This window comes from Artemia sp. Qi Xiang Cuo, chromosome 20, assembly GCF_049724085.1.
Source record: "Artemia sp. Qi Xiang Cuo chromosome 20, ASM4972408v1, whole genome shotgun sequence".
NCBI lineage: Eukaryota > Metazoa > Arthropoda > Branchiopoda > Anostraca > Artemiidae > Artemia > Artemia sp. Qi Xiang Cuo.
Window position 1 is genome coordinate 6,156,951 of NC_142813.1, and position 19,791 is coordinate 6,176,741.

The 19,791-nt window shown below is 37.5% G+C and overlaps 1 protein-coding gene across 2 annotated transcripts in view; it reads right to left on the bottom strand.

The window, feature by feature from the left end:
- g (adaptor-related protein complex 3, delta 1 subunit-like garnet) overlaps nucleotides 1-19,791 on the bottom strand; it is a 204,628-nt gene that overhangs the window by 18,795 nt on the left and 166,042 nt on the right. The window contains exon 20 of one of the 2 annotated variants that reach the window (XM_089105783.1): nucleotides 7,722-7,907. In XM_089105783.1, coding sequence (XP_088961909.1) covers nucleotides 7,722-7,907 — 186 coding nt within the window. The remainder of the gene's footprint in view (nucleotides 1-7,721; nucleotides 7,908-19,791) is intronic. The other variant, XM_089105784.1, reaches the window with a different exon arrangement.

Sequence of the window (19,791 nt, forward strand, 5' to 3'; positions counted from 1 at the left end):
GTAAATGTCAAAAACGTAATTTTCGTAATGCAACACCTTGATACTCCTTACCACAAGAAAAAGTAGCACGTGTCTAATAAAGGGCAAATAAACTGTTACATTTTTTCCAAATTAGTAGCGATGAGAACAACTGAACAATGAGATTCCGTGCGCTGTAAGTTCCAGGCCAATTAGAAACGCAACGAATTTTTATGCCTCTTTTTGGACGTCACAAATCGTCACAGCTAACGGTATTTTTAATTCTTTTCTTTGGAGATCTTTTTTTTGTTTCTTTAAACAAAATCCTATCTCAAGCACTCACTGTATAGCTTTTTTTATTAGTTCAGAATTAAAAATTGAATAAGTTCAGTTTTGTATAGTTTGTAAAATTCAAATTACCGCTCCTTGGATTTGTACTCCAGAAAAAATAAGTATTTTCGCCTTTTTTGGCCACATTTCGTCCAACACTTTTCTTTAACATTATTCCAGAGACTTAATAATCCTAGATTGGAAATGATGAAGGACAACACGTTTTTTTGCTCACGACTCGTTCCCCTGACGCCCACAACCTCACAACTAAATGTGTGGCACAGATAACGATCCTTAAAAGTTTCAAGGAACAAGAAAAAAATAATGGCCTTTATTAGGCGCCGTTTTCGCAGAGGGGACCTTGCCCGCATACCAAATTTTTTCTTGTGCATTCGGGTCCACTTGGACCGAGGATTTATAGTTTTAAGTTCCAATCTGTGCAGAAAAAACCTTTATTGACCCTTTTTAGGGTCAAATTTTCAGACGATCGATTTTTTTTCGATTTGAAATTTGGTGTGAATTTCGATTTGAAAATCGATGTGAAATTGTTGGAGTCTTGTTGGCCAAAGAGCTTTCGGATGCAAGTGTCAAGTCAATTTGAAAAAAGTTAGCCCGTGCTCGTTAATTCATTTTTTGTATATTAAGATCCCCTTGGCCCACGAAACTTACATATACAGTTTCAAGCCATTCGGAAAAAAATAAGGCCCCTTTTCGAGGAAATTCTTTTTTTATTCTATTTTTTCTTGTGCACTGGGACTCGCTTGGCACAAGGACTTAAGAATATAAGTTCTGGGCTGATCAGAAAAAAGAATTCAGCCCTTTTCGGGCCACATTTTTGGAGAGACGATGCCCTCAAACTATTTTTATATTACGTTCCCTAGACCGAGGACTCACGAGTGCAAGTTTCAACTTGATTAGGCACAAAAGTTTTTGTTGGCCTATCTATGGACACTCTCCTTCTCGAAACAGAAATGATCGGCCCTCTTTATCCAGGGCCGATCCTTGAAAGTCCCAATCGGGAAAAACATTTTAGACTATTTTGGGGTGCCACGTTTGGAAAGGGGGCTGGCCCAACGAAAAGATTGTCAGGCCCTTTTTGGGCCCAATCATTAGTTTACTTAATTTGAAAAAAAACATGTCCCAAAATGCAAAATGTCTTGTACATTAGGGTTTACTTGGCAAGAGACTTGAGGTTTTAACCTTCAAGCTGTTCAGAAAAAAAGTTGATTGACTCTATTTAAAGCTCCATTTCCAGGCGAATCATCTTTTTTTCGTCATTTTTGGCAAATCAGGAACCCTTGACCCAAGGGATTTAGTCAATAAAGAAAAACAAATCCTGGCTTTTAAATTATTGTTTTTCACAACACGAAACTCTAGATTTATTTCATATATATCAACCAATAGGAAAAGATCTAACATATCTGCTGATTCCGGACATATAACTTATATTAACATCAGTGTTAGCAATCAGAGAAAATTTGCATAAGTAAAAATATTTAAATAGGTGACTCCTTAACAAACTATTCGTATGTAGATTTCTTTTGAGTAGGAATTTGAAACATAATAAAGCGTGCATATTTTGAATTAGCGCGAAAAACTAGAGAAACAAGGAGAAGACAAATGTCATTTTGGCCTATAAGGAATGGAAAAACACTTAGGGATCATCTATTTTCAAAGAGGATTTCCATTTGAGATACCTTAATGAACACTTAAGAAAGAAGAGGAAGATAAGCTAGATGTTTTTCAAATAAATGATTGAAAAATATTTTTAGACGTAAGGCTTGATGACAAAAGAAAAAAGAAAATTTCATACATCATAATAGTTCAAAAAATAAACATAGAAAGAAATTTTGAGGAAACAACGGCTGTATTGCCAGTAGAAAGAAAAAACACACAAAAAAACGGTCATACGAATATTTGGCCTATAACAAATAAGGCATCCTCAGCGCAGGGCTTCCAATTTTGAAAACAAAACGAAACATGTAGAAGAAAAAATAAGAACAGTAGGAAGAAAAAGATGTCAAAAAGGAAATCTTTTTTGTCGTGCAAAAACAAGGAATAGACACTAGGAAGCTTAGATTTTAAAGAAGTAATTACTTGAGAGACCCGAATGGGCGATTTAGAAAGAAGAAGAATATATGTTATACATTTTTCAGATAAACAGTTTAAAGAGACTTCTAGACACGCGGCTTGATGGCCAAAAAAAGGTAAAAATCACACAAGTTTGAGAAAAAAAGGCACATGAAGGCAAATTATTGGTAACTTAGGGTCTATAGGCGTCAAAAGGGAAATCTTTTTGCTTTAGAAAAACATAGAATGGGCAAAAATCATTTAGTCATTTTGGACAACGAGGAATGGAAAAACATGTAGAGTACTTAAATTTTATAGGATTTCTTATTTGAGACACCCGAATTGGAACTTAGAAAAGAAGAAATGTTAGAATCATTCAGCCAAATAGTTGAAAGATATGTTTAAACCTAAGGCTTGATGGCGAAAAATAAGCAAATACAAAAATTATAAAAGTAAGAAAAGAAAAAAAAATAGGCGAAGGTCGCCAATTGGTATCTTAGCCAAAAAAATGTCACGGGGGAAGTCTTTTCACTATACAAAAGAAAACAAGCAATGGAACAAAAGTAATTTTGAACAAAAAGAAATGAAAAAGACCATTGGGAGCATACATTTTCAAAAATACTTTTTATTTGAGACACCCCCAATGGACACTTTAGAAAAACACGAAGAATTTTTTTCAGACAAATATATTTAAAATATTTTTAGACATTTAGCTTGGTGACGAAAGCATTTTTAGACATTTTAGACATTTTTAGATGTTGTTCGATCCTGCTCAGAAATTGAAAGATCAATTTAGGTGGCTTGGGTCTGTCCTCTGGTCGAGCACAGATCATAGATAACTAGGTATATGGCTATTAATGTGTATTTCCAATTTTTTTAAATCATTTTGTTTAATTTCTTTATTATTTTTCACTTATGCAATTTTTTCATTCCCTGGGTGAGGATCAGAAAAAAAGGCAGTATCTCCAAGATTAAGCTGAGATGAGGTTTTGAAACATGACATAAAATATCTGCAGCAGGGGTTTAATTGGGAGGGGAGCAGGGGGAATTTACCCCTTGTAAAATTTGAAAAATATCTTTTTTGTTGTTTTCATTGAAAAGGCGGCTTTTTGTGTTTTCGTCGTAATAATCGATTCCCTCTCTCTCTCTCAACATTTCTGGGAGTCGACACCACTTATTTGCAGATTTCTTGAGAGGTGGCTAAAGAGAAAAACATAAAAGGTTTGAATTAGAAGACAAACTTAGGAATTAGAAGACAAACCTGAGGGGCGGTTTGACGCTGCGGCCAATCTGTAGAAGTTATATCAAAGTCACACACCCAGACAATTTTACTTTTCTTCATAGCAACAGTACTGTTTCGCCAACATTTCGTTGGATTAGTTATGAACAAACATAGTTTTGTGGAGTAATATTTTGAGAACTGAGAGTTGGAAATGAGATGGAGGAGTATTTGGAAGTGTATCGACTTTAAATGAATTTACGCCAAGGCCTACACAAGGGGCTACTCTATCTGTATCGCCAGGTGAACCTCTCGGAGAAAAACTTGTTCTCCCACTTACGAAACACTTCCAACATACGACACCTCCTCGCACCAAGCGTGGCTAACTCCAGCCACATATGGCGTGCTACAGGGTATACATGATTTTTGAAAGCATATAGCCCCTATGCAAAGAAAAGAATTAAAGTCGACACTGGTAAATTTGAACTTTTTCGCGGTCCATTGAAAAACACTTGATAAAAAAATTAAATAAATAAAACCAAATTTGAATTCGTAACGAGAGTATTTGTATAAATTGGAAACTATTACCCTAGACAAAGAGTGGGGACTTTCTACCAAAGTGTGATGAGTTTAACTTTGAGGATTTCGTTCACAAGGAACATTAAATCACTGTTTATGGTGCTTTAACTTGACTTACTGACTTGAGGCTCCTGCCGAGGGTTCGGCGTAGAGAACGAGGAGACCACAGCGCCTCCAGGTTGACCTATCGCTTGCCAGACTCGCAGCTTCTTCCGCCGGATTGTGGGCATCGGCGAGGAATTCATTGGCATTGTCTTTCCACCTAGTGGGGGGAGGGCGTCTTCTGGGTCGCTTCCATCCGTGTAGGGAGAGGTCGAAGTCGAAAGCGACCCGTGCTAGGGCGTCGCGTGATATGCGAAGGATGTGGCCGTACCACCAAACAGTACGCTGGGCGAGCTGTGTCAAGAAAGGAATTTGCGCCGTATGTGACAGGAGGGTCTGGTTGCTAACGAAGTCAGTCCATTGAAGTCCTTCCATTCTTTGGAGATGTTTCGTCTGTGCGACATGGACGGCGCTGAGGATAGATTTTGCAGCTCGCCACGTCTCCGCTCCATACAGCAGCACGGTGCTGACTGACGCATTGTAAACGTGCATTTTGGTAAAAGGGCTTATGTTTGGCTTTTGCTAGATGCTGCTAAGCCTCCCAAAAAGTGCCGACGCTCTGGCTATTCGAGATGTAAGCTCTTTTGTGATCAAGCCATCCTTCGACCCAGATCCCAGGTAAGTGAAGTCTTCAACGGCATCTACTCGGTTGCTTCCGATGTTGACTTCCTTTACAGTAGAACAGGACGTGGGGGGCTCAAGGAGCATAACTTTGGTTTTCTGCCAGTTGATCTTCAGTCCAACTTTCGAGGCTTCTTCTGAGAGCATCTGGAGAGCTTTGGTGACCTTTTTGACGGTGTTCGCAACTACCGCTATGTCGTCGGCAAAGTCAGCATCGGAGAGTAGCCGGTCTCCAAACTCAAGACCGAGCTAACGGCAATTCCTCGTGCTGGTCATAACATGGTCTATGACGCAGTTCAAGAGCTCGGGAGCGGCGGCGCAACTTTGCCTGACGCCAGTCTTCACCGAGAATGTGGGACTGCGTCTTCCATTGACTTGCACGCAGTTCTCCGTATCATCATATAGCTTTTCAAAAAGTGAGCAATATTTCTTGGGTAGACCCGTAGTTGTAAGTACCAGCCAAAATGAATGGTGATCAACAGAATCGAAGGCAGCCTTAAAGTCCACGAACGCGATGTACGCTTTACGGTAGAACTCTCGCGTCTTCTCGATCAACTGGCGCATAGTGAAAATACTATGCACCAGTTGATCGAGTGCTTTAACCGATTCTGAATTTTTGACTTTTCAAGAAGAGGAGGAGGATAAAGAAGAAGAGTCATCTTCCTCTATTTACATTAAGTGAAGAGGAGGAGGATTCTATTTACTTTTCAAGAAGAGGAGGAGGATAAAGAAGAAGAGTCATCTTCCTCTATTTACATTAAGTGAAGAGGAGGAGGATTCTATTTACTTTTCAAGAAGAGGAGGAGGATAAAGAAGAAGAGTCATCTTCCTCTATTTACATTAAGTGAAGAGGAGGAGGATTCTATTTACTTTTCAAGAAGAGGAGGAGGATAAAGAAGAAGAGTCATCTTCCTCTATTTACATTAAGTGAAGAGGATGAGGATTCTATTTACTTTTCAAGAAGAGGAGGAGGATAAAGAAGAAGAGTCATCTTCCTCTATTTACATTAAGTGAAGAGGAGGAGGATTCTATTTACTTTTCAAGAAGAGGAGGAGGATAAAGAAGAAGAGTCATCTTCCTCTATTTATATTAAGTGAAGAGGAGGAGGATTCTATTTACTTTTCAAGAAGAGGAGGAGGATAAAGAAGAAGAGTCATCTTCCTCTATTTACATTAAGTGAAGAGGAGGAGGATTCTATTTACTTTTCAAGATGAGGAGGAGGATAAAGAAGAAGAGTCATCTTCCTCTATTTACATTAAGTGAAGAGGAGGAGGATTCTATTTACTTTTCAAGAAGAGGAGGAGGATAAAGAAGAAGAGTCATCTTCCTCTATTTACATTAAGTGAAGAGGAGGAGGATTCTATTTACTTTTCAAGAAGAGGAGGAGGATAAAGAAGAAGAGTCATCTTCCTCTATTTACCTTAAGTGAGGCATGATTATTCATGAACAAATTACGTTCCTACGCTCTCAGAACAAAAACAGCTGATAATTACTTTGCAGCTCTCATTACTATTGAAGACGAATTGGAAAATATAAGAAGGAAGTAGCTCAACAAAAAAAAATCACAGACTACTTTGCAAAATAACTTTTTCGCTCACATAGTTGTTAACATATTCCATGTACATATGCAATGAAGAAGTTAAATGTAAGTGTTTATGCGTATGAATGTACATGTATGTGTCATATATTTTCAATAAAGCACTTGTTCATCTGAAATTCTTCCTTGTTCTTTCTTGATTATTTCAACTCTGTTATTTTCAACATCTCAGTAACTTGAACTATTCCTCTGGGCTTCAGAGGAAAGCCCTTTCAAGAACTGTTCCTTGAACTTCAAATTATCGCGAGTTGACTGTACTACTATTAAAAAATTAGTAGCATTGAACCAAAACTTACTTACCTTAGAGAATCCCTTATTGCATTCAGCCACTGCTGATGTCCTGAAAGAGACTGCACCATGCGTGGCACACTCCTGCATGATTATTCATGAACAAATTACGTTCCTACGCTCCCAGAACAAAAGCAGCTGATAATTACTTTGCAGCTCTCATTACTATTGAAGACGAATTGGAAAATATAAGAAGGAAGTAGCTCAACAAAAAAAAAAAAATCACAGACTACTTTGCAAAATAACTTTTTCGCTCACATGGTTGTTAACATATTCCATGTACATATGTGATGAAGAAGTTAAATGTAAGTGTTTATGCGTATGAATGTACATGTATGTGTCATATATTTTCAATAAAGCACTTGTTCATCTGAAATTCTTCCTTGTTCTTTCTTGATCATTTCAACTCTGTTATTTTCAACATCTCAGTAACTTGAACTTTTCCTCTGGGCTTCAGAGGAAAAGCCCTTTCAAGAACTGTTCCTTGAACTTCAAATTATCGCGAGTTGACTGTACTACTATTAAAAAATTAGTAGCATTGAACCAAAACTTACTTACCTTAGAGAATCCCTTATTGCATTCAGCCACTGCTGATGTCCTGAAAGAGACTGCACCATGCGTGGCACACTCCTGCCACAGATGGTGATTGCTGCCTTGTATAACTTTTACTTATCCCGGAAAATTCTCTGTTGCAATCAACCACTAGATATATTCTGAAAGCTAGTCTGCCGCTGTTTACAATTTCTGCATATATTTCTTTTAATGTTGGAAACGGAATTCAACCACACCACACCTCTTGGTGCAAAATACTGTATACACTAGTACTACAAGGTAAACTGCCACCACAAATGGCGGTGCTACCTCGCGTGCCCAATTCCCGAAAGTGGGAAAATCAGAGATTACTTCTCTTATAATAGAGCACTGCATAAAAAAAAAAAAAAAAAAAAAAAAAATTACCTCAGAAAATTCTCTGTTGCAATCAACCGCAGACGATGTTCTGAAAGAGAGTTTGCCACTGTTTAAAAGCTCAACATACGCTTCTTTTGATATTGGAAATGAAATTAAATGCCATTGAGCTGGAATGTTAAGTCGGTAGTCAAGAATCTCTTTCTTCTTTTCGGCATTGGCCTGGAAAAATGTTTCCTGTATTAGAAAAAGTATTTATTAAAGCTTTTAGGCAAGGCCCAATCTACGGAGGGGGGGGGTGTATCAGGTCTGAACCCCCCCCCCCAAAAGAAAACATCGATTTCTCGATGAGTCTTGTGAAGTTTTTTCTACCCCCCCCCCCCGCAAAAAATGACCCCGCGAACAAAAATCTTGGATACGCCCTTGCTTATAGACCTGTTCCGCCCGTCTTTATTGTTACTAATAATTTTCAGTGCGCTCAAAGAGACATAATAGTTGTACCTAACAATTAATTGGCCGATATTTTGAAAACTGTACCTTCATTTCCAAGGATATCAAGCTCAAAATCCATTGAGAATCTTCTCCAACGAGGTTTCGAATTTCCAACCAAGTACAATGATCTGATTTTTTAAAATAGATTAAAAGGGAACTTCCACAACCATATTTATCTTAAATGATTAGGGGGAAATCGGGAATTAAGAGAAAGAGCCCCATATGCAGCTATTCAGTTGGGAGGGGGGGCCAGGATTTAAGAAATGTGAGATAAAATCAGCAAAAGTAAGCAAAAAACACATGGCACTAAACAGCTAAGAAGGTGTATTTGTCTTTGGGATCTAAGACAGATTTATCAGATTGTTAATGTTCAAATTGTAACGGATGAAAAACGCAGTCAAACTTAACTTCTTAATTTTGCCTATTTATTTTCACTGTTCTACATGGCAACACTGACAAAATGTGCTGCAACCCTGAAAAATTTCTTGATATTGAAAACGAAAAGACAAATTTAAAAAATCGCGGTTTTCAAGTATAAGCGCCTCCTAAGTCAAGATTGACTTAGGAGGCAAAAACTTCGTTTATTTTAATGTCCTTGGCACTAAAGCAATTTTCTGCTATAGGCTACATATTGTTCGTTAACACGGTTGTTTGTTAAATTGTTAATAAGATGGTTTGGTCAGGACAGCGGAAAGAGACCTTATAACTTATGTATAAATAACTGAAATTAAGGACTCAATAACCGGAAAAACTGTCAAAATTAAGGGAGACAGTTAGACAAATCTGAATGAATATCAATCACATCATTACTATTCTTCATTCTAAGCCACTTTAAAGGTCAATTGAATCTTGCTGGTTGACTGATCAGGTTAACGTTAATTGCACTTTCAAAGTGATATTCAACTAAAAACACTTTTATTTTGAGCTGGATTTTTAGTAGAGTAAGTTTGTCAAACAATTCGTGGTAACGCAAGTAAGGTAAGTAAGGAGCACCACAGCTCAATAGTAACCGAAACTCTAAAAAACGGAATTTTGATATTAACAGATATATGAAAAGAAATTGGTTTATTATGCTGGTTCCAAATATAAAAGATTCATTAAGCTTAGTGTTACACATCAAATGCTAGGAGCCTGAGAAACATTGTCTAATTTTCAAAATAGGGGGAAAACATCCCTTAAAAGTCAAAGAAAATGAAAACCACTTTTTATTAAAGTAAAACATTTTTTTTTTAAGTAAAGTAAGTTTGTCGTGTCTTTGTATAGTCTTAGGGCACAAGTTCACTAATTGACTAAGCAAAAGCATGTTAATACGACTAAATCTAGAAAATTACACAAAATATTTTTTCTTGCGTGAATCAGGGTATGGGGGGTTGGAATTTCCGCGGAGAGAACTTTCCGAGAGGGATGAGGCGAACACGATTATTATGTCCTAAATTAGATTCACCGAGCAAAGTTCCGTCCTCTGGTATTCAACAATGAGCTGACAACCGTTACCATAAGATTAACATCTACATAAAATTAAAATTAAACATAAAATTAAACAAGCGTAAAAGGCGATGACTATTTCATTTACTGATTTTTTCTCTTTTTTTAACTAGTAGGCTACAATTTCCAAGCCGTTACTGACAATGTAGACGCCATATATATTTTTCTCAAAAATAAATAACGGTGTTAAACAGTTGTATATAATGACAGTAGCCATATCTAAAACTAGCACGTATAAATACATAAATACGTGTCTACCCAAATTAATTTGAGCTTTAGTTTGAAGAGGAAAAACCGCTAAATTAAAAAAAAAAATCAGAGGCAACGCTATAGCATTGCCTATAGTAAAGGCCACGCGGCTCCAATGTTTTATTATTATTTATTTTTTTCCCAGAGGCACTTCATATGGAATGGGTCGTCGTACAAACTTCAAAGGGGGCTCATTCAATTGGAAATCGAGAGATCTAGTGTCCTTTTAAGAGTCAAAAGTGATAGGAGGGCAACTAGCCCCCCAGCGCCCTTTTCCCCCATATACATCCGATGAAAATTTTGAGGTACCCATTTTGTTAAAAATAGTTCAAAGATCATATAAGTTATGTCCTGGGGGCAATATAGTTCTTATAGAAGGGAGGCTCCTAAAAACTTCAGAGAGGGCTCATCTGATTGGAGGGAAATTATCCCCCCCCTCACGGTTCTTTCCTCAATTGCATCAGACTAAAATTTTGAGATAGCCATTTTGTTAAAAATAGTATAAGGTCAGATAACGAAATTCTGATGTCGACACAAGCCCCCAGGGCCCGGGGGCAGGCGTTGTAAGTTATGCCCTGGGGGCATATAAGGTTTTTATGGAAGGGATACTCGTATAAACTTCACAGAGGGCTCATTTTGTTGGAAATTAAAAGTTCTGGTTCACTTTTTAGAGTCAAAAGAGAGCGGAGGGCAATTAGTCCCCCCCCCAACCGTAAAGTCCCTTTTCTCCAATTGCATCAGATAAAAATTTTGAGATAGCCATTTTGTTACAAATAGTTCAGAGGTCAGATAACGAAACTCCGATGTCGACACAACTCGCCCCAGGGCCCGGGTGCAGGCGTGGTAAGATACACCCTGGGGGCACATAAGGTTCTTATGGAAGGGATGCTCGTATAAACTTCAAAGAGGGCTCATTTGATTGGAAACTGAAACTTCTAGTTCACTATTTAAAAGTCTAAAGTGATCGGAGGGCAGCTAGCCCTCCCCGCCCGCCCTTTTTCCCCAAATGCATCAGATAAAACTTTTGAGATAGAATTTTGTTGAAAATAGTTCTAAGTTCAGATAATAAAAACTCCAGTGTCAACAAATCCCCCCCCCAGAGCCCAGTGGCAGGCGTTGTATACTATGCCCTGAGGTCATATATGGTTGTTATGGAAGAGATGCTCGTATAAACTTTATAGAGGGCTCATTTGATTGGAAATTGAAAGTTGCAATTCAGTTTTTAAAAGTCAAGAGTGACCAGAGGGCAGCTAGCCTCACCCACACCCTTTTTCCCCAAACGGAGGGGGTAAAAATTTTGAGACAGCTATTTTGTTCAAGATAGTTAAAAGGTCAGATAACAAAAACTCTGGTGTCGAAACAACCCACCAGGGTCCAGGGGAAGTCGTTGAAAGTTATGCCCTGGGGGCATATATGGTTCTTATCGAAGGGATGCTCGTATAAACTTCAGAGAAGGCTCCTTTGATTAGAATGCGAAAGTTCTAGTTCACTTTTTAGGAGTAAAAAAGATCAGACTGCAACTAGACCCCCCCCCCCTCGACGCCCTTTTTCCCCAAATGCATCAAAAAAATTTTTAGACAGGCAAAATTTTTCGTTAAAAATACTTCAAAGGTTAAATAACAAAAACTCTGATGTCAACACAACCCGCCAGGACCTGAGGGCAGGCGTTGTAAGTTATGCCCTAGGGGCGTATGAGGTTTTTATGGAAGGGACGCTCGTATATACTCCAGAGAGGGCTAATTTGTGTGAAAGATCTTGTTTACTTTTCAAGAGTCAAAAGAGATTGGAGGGCAACTAGCCCCCATCCCCCCTCCCATCCACACCCTTTTTCCCAAATGCATCAGGTCAAATTTTTGAGATAGCAATTTAGTCAAAAATAGATAAAAGGTGAGATAAAAAAACTCCGGTGTCGACACACCCCCCCCCAGGGCCCGGGGAAAGTCGTTGTAAGTTATGCCCAGGGGGCATATATGTCTCTTATGGAATGGAGGCTCTTATAAACTTCGGAGATGGACCATTTGATTATAAAATCAAAGTTGTACTTAACTTTTTAAGAATCAAAAGAGATCCGAGGGCAACTGCCCCCCCCTCCATCCCCACGCCCTTTTTCACCAAACCCATCCGATAAAAATTTTGAGACAACCGTTGTTTTAAAAAAGTTCAAACATCTGACAATAAAAATTCCGGTGTTAACACAAACCCCCAGGGCCCGGGGCCAGGCGTTGTAAATTATGCCCTGGAGGCATATATGGTTCTTATAAAGGGGATGCTCGAATAAATTTCAGAGAGTGCTCATTTGATTGGAAATTGAAAGTTCTAGTTCACTTTTTAAGAGTAAAATCGGAGGGCCTCCTCTACGCCCCTATTACCCCAAATGCGTAAGATCAAAATTTTGATACAGCCATTTTATCAAAAATTGTTCGAAGTTAAGATAACAAAAAATCCGATGACGACACGACCCCCAAGGGCCTGGGGGCAGGCGTTTTAAGTTATGCCATGGGAGCAAATATGGTTCTTATAGAAGGGATGCGCGTATAAACTTCAGAGAGAGCTCATTTGATTAGAAACTAAAAGTTCTAGTTCCCGTTTTCGAGAATCAAAAGAGATCGAAAAGCAACAAGCCCCTCCTCCTCCCCTCCCTTTTTCCCAAAACCCACCCGATAAAAATTTTGAGATAGTCATTTTGTTAAAAATAGTTCAAATATCAGATATTAAAACTCCTGGCACAACCCCCCAGAGCCGGGGAACAAGCGTTGTAAGTTATGCCCTGGGGGGCATATATGGTTCTTATAGAAGGGACACTCGTATAAACTTCAGAAAGGGCTCATTTGATTTAAGATTGAAAGTTTTAGTTTACTTTTATAGAGTCAAAAGAGATGGAAGGGCAATTAGCCCCCCATGCCCTTTTTCCCCAAACCCATCTGATAAAAATTTTGAGATAGCCATTTTGTTAAAAATTGTTCAAACATTAAATATTAAAAATTCTGAGGTAGGCACAAACCCCCAGAGCCCAGGGGCAAGTGTTTTAAGTTATGCCCGGGATATATAAGATTTTATATGTAAGGAGAGGTCGTAAAAACTTCAGAAGTGGCTCATTTGATTGAAAATCTAAAGTTCTTGTTTCCTTTTTATGAGTCAAAAGGGATCAGAGGACATCTACCCTCCCCACATACACACACTTTTTTTTCTAAATGCATCCGATCAAAATTTTGAGATTGCCAGTTTATTTGAAATAGTCCAGCAATCAGATAACATGAATTTCGGGGTCAACATACCCCCACTAAAGCCGGGGGAAGGGGCTGTTACTTATGCTGCGGGGGCATATAAGGCTTTAATGGAAGAGGTGGTCGTATAAACTTTGGAAGTGACTCAAATGACACATCCCCTAGCATTAAATCCGACCCCCTAATAGGCTACCACGGGAAGATTGTGCACAGCCAGCCTCGCCCACCTCCAAGCATTAAACCCGACCCTTTAATATCCTCCCATTTGCAGCGAAAATGGGAGGATAGCTCTATATACTGCTTGTTAATGGTTATCTCATGTGCAAAGTAAATTTAGTTTTTTTTTAATTAATTTTTTTTTCTGTTACTAAGTTTTAGACAATAGATCATAAAACCAATAAGGTTTTGATGTTTTATTGTTTTTGTAGTTGTGCACTAAGATTAGTGAAAGCAGGGTCCCCACGGGAAGGTTGTGCACAGCCAAGCCCGCCCAACCCAAGCATTAGACTTGACCCCCCTAATATTCATTTGCAGCGCATTGTTACTTGCTTATTGTTACTTTGACGCTTTGTTTACTTCAATACTTGGATTTAGTGAATTATGTGGCAACTTCGATTTACGGTGCAAGGGATGTAAGTTATGCAAGTTGCTTATTGTTACTTTGATACTTTGTTTACTTTGATGCTTTCTTTACTTTGTTATTTTTTTTTACTTTAGTATTGTTACTTTGATACTAGTTTTGATACTTTGATGAACATTTGATGTTATTAAAACGTTTTGCAATCACAAACGAACAAAAATTAATTAAAAAAAACTTTCCGTGAAAGAGGTTTTTCAAAGAAAAGTAAAGGTCATTTTAAACTTAAGTTGAGCATATACAAATACATGTTAAAATTCAAATTACTATTAAATGAATAAATGAAACCCAAAACGAACAGAAACTAAATAAACCATCATAACAAAAAAACATACAACAAGTAATAATATAAATGAATAAATAAATCTTAAAGCGAGTTTATAGTGAAAGTATATTCGTTTTGAACAATCTTAGAAAGAACTAATAAATTAAACTGAATAATTTGATGTATAATGATATTAATTGCTGAAAGCTCATCAGTTCAAAATTTTACTGTAATCTTAATATTTTTTTCAATATCAAGTACAAAAGAAAATATTTGTAACATAATTCGTTTTCAGTAGAGCGCCAATGACGCAGTTGGTTTTAGACTTTTACAGTGAGAGAAGGAGGCGATACCCAAACTCTTGTTTATAGCTATTTGTGTTCGTTTCAAGTTTCATTTGCATATTCAATCTCAGTTTCAGTCGTTTTAAGATTTATTTATTCATTTATATTGGTATCTATTGTATGTTTGTTTGCATTGTAGTCGGGGAGCCAAAGTTAAAAAAGTCGTCAAATAACGATTTATAAAAAAATATTCTGGTACATGAGTTTCGGCTTTTGGAAACGATAGTTTCGAACACGCTGATTCCATTTATTTCGGGGTTAGCGACCACCGAAATGCGCTTCATGCTTTAATAAGAGGTCAAAGTTTCGACTCTACCATCTAGGTAGAGGTCGCGAAAAAAAAAGATTTAAATTACTGCCTGTGCTTGGCACATGGAGAAGCACGTCGGGAATCATTTCACAGGCTACGGAGTGTGAACCAATAGTTCTACTACTACTACTACTAACAACTCACCGCAGCATCAAGCCGCCTGAAGCCAACACAGCTACGCACGCTCCTCCTCCACCCCAATCTATTCAAAGCCTCCCTTTTTACACCCGCCTACGAAGTTCCCATTTCCTTTAATCTTTCTTCATGACGTCTTCCCACCCCAGACAGAGACGACCTGCTTTCCGTTTAGCCCTAGACGGTGGACCGAAAAGAACAATCTTCGTCAATCTGTCATTCTTCATCCATAAAACGTGCCCTAGCCAGCTCAACCGTACTTTCATTATAGCCCTAGAGAGCGGTACTACATATAGTTCTACAGGAACAGTTCTACATCCCCTAAATTTTGGAAAGGTATACTGTGATGCTTTTGGGGTTATTTCTCTGACAAATTAATTGTCACAGTGGCCGATTTAGGCCACTAGTGTAGGAAATATGTGTATTGGAAATTGCTCCTGTGCGGGAATCCAAAAGCGTGACTTGTTTTGTGCATGTGCTGGGTCATGCGATCTTTCTGGAAGTGACGACGACTTTGACGAAATAATAGCTTAAAAAATAGTGCTAAACCTATTTCATTTACGCATAATTAGGTTTGCCTTTTAGCTCATAAATGTTTCTTACTCGTTCTTTGATGGTATCTGATTTAGAAAAAATAATCGCAAGAAGTTTTGGAAGTATTATTTGTGCGGATTAAAATAAATGAAACGAAATCAATTTCGACGAATCGTATCTTAGTAAAATGTAAAAGAAAAAGAAGTAGTTTGAAGCATATTGAAGCTGAGCTGTTTTGCTTGGCCAACAGCATAGGAAACCTAAATGTAGGTTCCTAATTTTTTCTGATGGTAAATTAACGATCGCCTAATTTTTAGGTATAAAGTAGACAGCTGCAATCTTATAATAGAAAGAAGGACGTAGTCTGAGTAAAACAGAATATTAACGAACTTGATTAAGGGGAATCACCAAGCGCACCTTTGACGCTAATGTTCCCAACATATTCGTAATTAGCATGGTCGATTTAGTCCTAAACCACTCTCAGATCACTTGTACCCCTTGGGTCACTATTTTGCCAGATTTTTAACTTTGGCTCCCAGACTATTGATTGTTTATTTAATTTCAGTTCGTGCTGGGTTTCATTTATACTTCAATAGCAATTTTTTTTTCATTTTAAGCTTGATTTACATATTCAATTGATTGTTTTTGCTATGTTTTTTTTTGCTATGATTGTTTATTTAGTTTCTGTCATTTTGGGTTTTATTTATTCTTTAATAGTAATTTCTGGTCGTTTGGTGTTTGAATTTTAACATGTATTTGTATCTGCTCATCTTAGGTTTCAAATGGCCTTTACTTTTCTTTGAAAAACTTCTTTAACAGAAAGTTTTTTTTTTAATTTATTCTCAAAACAACATAAATTTCTTTTGCTAATCTCAGAATCAGAGTATTCTGAGCAATAAGAACACTCTAGCAAGGATCCATCATCTGGATCCTTGGATCCTGGATCATTAGAGAATCCTTGCCTCAGGAAATGTATGATTCTTGATCACTTGGTTTGATCAAAGTAGCAATTTTTAATGTCAAATTTTTTTTGACATTTTTTTTATTTGTAATAGTAATTTCTGGTCGTTTTGGGTTTGAATTTTAACAGGTATTTGTATCTGCTCATTTTAAGTTTAAAATGGCCTTTACTTTTCATTGAAAAACTTCTTTTACAGAAAGTTTTTTTTTTAATTTATTCTCAAAACAACATAAATTTCTTTTGCTAATCTCAGAATCAGAGTATTCTGAGCAATAAGAACACTCTAGCAAGGATCCATCATCTGGATCCTTGGATCCTGGATCATTAGAGAATCCTTGCCTCAGGAAATGTATGATTCTTGATCACTTGGTTTGATCAAAGTAGCAATTTTTAATGTCATATATTCGTTAAATGTCATAATTGCTGACCAAGCAATTTTAATGTCATATAATGTCATATATAATGTCAAGAGATATTTTTTAATACCCCAGACAAGAATTCCTGGTTCTGACAGTTCATTAACTACTTCATTTGCTACCTTTTTTAACTCGTGGATTTTTTTTTCAAGCTGTTATTGACAACATGAACGTTGACAACATTGACAACATGATTTTTCTCCAAAAATAAATAACAGTATTAAACAGTTGTATCTAATCTGGTAGATATATCTAAAAGTAGCGTATGTAAAATAAATTTTATACAAGCGTGTCTCTCCAAATTAATCACGGCTTTAGTTTACAGGGGGGAAACCCACTGAAATGTAAACAAATTATCCTCAAAACAATAACGTTGCTTTTTCTTATCTTAGTATGAGACTTGAAAGCACAAACCTAACCGGGATGCAATTAAACTACCAAAGTAATTTTATTTACACTAAACATAATCATATCTCATAAACAGTACAAGAAACGAAGAACACATCAGTGCCAGGCTCGTTCACAGGATTTCGTTTTCGGACGGGAGGGGATGCAAAAAAGAAAAAAACATTTTTTAATATATTAAATATGAAGCCCCCCGAAATTCGTAAAACTTTCAATTTGGGAGGGAAAAGAACGACCCCCGGACAGGTTCAGATCCAGGAAATTTTTTTTCGGGGAAGGGTTTTAAAGTTTTTTTTTTTTTTGGGGGGGGGGGGGGTGTTCGGTTTACAAAAAAGAAACTTTAAAAAACACCTGACAAATTTATTTATATTCATTTCTATTACGTTCTCACGAGTTGGACAAAAATTTCGGGGGGGGGGGGGATTCAACCCTCCCCTCCTTCCCTTGGATACGGTCTTGACCCGGAGGCTCTCTGCTAACATCCTTGATTAGTGCTACCCAATCTAAAATAGGATTTTCTTTAATTTTTAAGATGGCTGCAAATCTGCGGTATAAAACTTTTGAGTGTGGCAATTCCAATTGTATACTTTATTTTGACTCGCTACCGTTTTCGGGGGTTGGTAGCTCCTTTTCGAAATTCCTATTATTATTTCTTAAGCTTAACGTGGCTAACAAATACTATTCCGGAATCAGCATCAAATGGCATTTCTTTTGAATTTTAAAATTTATTTAAAAGCAATATTTAATTTTCGGTTGCTAGAGGCTGTGGTTAGCCCTTTACTAGGTTGCACCTATTGCTGGAACCGAGATTTATTTCTCTTACTACACTTACTAAAGGTCTTTTTCAGCTGTCCATTTGTTAACTAACAAAAACTGTTCCTAACCAATGCACAGAAACGTAATAATCGGAGAGGAAATTAAAAATTACATAGCTTCCATGGCTAGCCATGTCTGAATATATTTGTACAAAATCGATAAAAGAATTGCTTAACTGTAAGAAAATTTAGTAGTCATGGATTCTCATCAATGTTTACAGCGAAGAAACCAATCCTCCATTTTTGCCGTATTATCAGTTTTTGAATTTTACGCTTAAAATCAGCGTTAACAGTTTGGTTTGTTAAAGAAAAAACAATGTTAGCAAACCCTTTTTTGTTAGTTCACGGAAACGCAATTGTTAATGAAATTGTTAGTTGACCAATTTGGTAAGAGTGGCGGAAAACGGCTTAAATGTGAAAGTTATAGCCTGTATATCAAATGATATAATCAATTCTAAAGTAAAATTGATCAGCTCAATCAGACCTAAAATCGAACTCTGTTTATTCTTTGTTAAAGTGATGATCGTTTCAGTTGCCAAACTGATCTACTTCATAAAACCAAGGCAGGGTTGAGGATGTTGCTGTTTTTGATTACAATATACACACAATTTACTACTACTACTACTAACAACTCACCCCAGAATCAAGCCGCCTGAGGCCAACACAGCTATGTACACTCCTGAATGAAAATTTATTCAAAGCCTCTCTTTTTACACCCTCCCAAGAAGTTTCTATTTCTCTTAAATCTTTCCTTGCGACAACCTTCTACCCCAACCACGAACGGACTGCTTTCCGTTTAGCCCTAGACGGATGGCCGGAAAGGACAATCTTAAATCCTTCATCCACAAAACGTGCCCTGGCCGTCTCAACCTGTCTCTCATTATAGTCCAAGAAAGCGGGATTGCACCACACTTTTTGTACAGCATCCCTACTTAATGAAATCCTTGGTTACTACTACTACTCCTACTAACAACTCACCGCAACACCAAGCCGCCTGAGGCCAACACAGCTACGCAACCTCCTTCTCCATTCCAATCTATTCAAAGCCTCCCTTTTTACACCCTTCCACGAAGTGCACAATTTCTTAAAATCTGTCCTTATGACATCCTCCAACTAGAGACGGAGACAACCTACTTTCCGTTTAGACCCAGACGGTTAGCCGAAAAGGACCATCTTTGGCAATCTGTCATCCTTCATCAACACAACGAACCCTAACCCCCTCAATTTTTCTTTCATTATAGCCCTAGAGAGCGGTATTGAACCACATTTTTCGTATAGCCTATTTTTTTTAAATACGGTCAGTCAGCCGGGTACCCAGAACAATCTTTAAGCAATTTCTCTGGAAAATATCTAGCAAATCTTCATCCGCTTTTCAGAGCGTCCATGCTTCAGAGCCATATTTGACCACTGTCATCACTGTAGCTTCCAACATTCTAATCTTGGTTCGCAGACTTATCTTCCCATTCCTCCACACTTTTTTCAACTGTGAAAAAACACCTTTACTAATGATACTCAGGGGCGTCTTTTGGGGTGGTAAGGAAAAAATGTGGGAAAAAAAATATTATACATCTTATGCCCTTTGACTATCCAGATATAGACCCTTCTTACCCCACCCCACAATAAAAATGCTGGTGCTGGAGATTCACCCCTGATGATACTATCAAGGTAACTGAAGTGCTACTAGCTGACTACTAGATATCAAGGATTTGGTGAAAAATTGTTTTTTTTTTCGTGTTTGGTCACTGATTTGAGTATATTTTATTGTGTGGAAGTAGTCAAATGTACTTCTAAAAATATGTGTAATTTTACATGTTAAATTTTTTTTACATCTTTGAGGCCTTAATCGTTG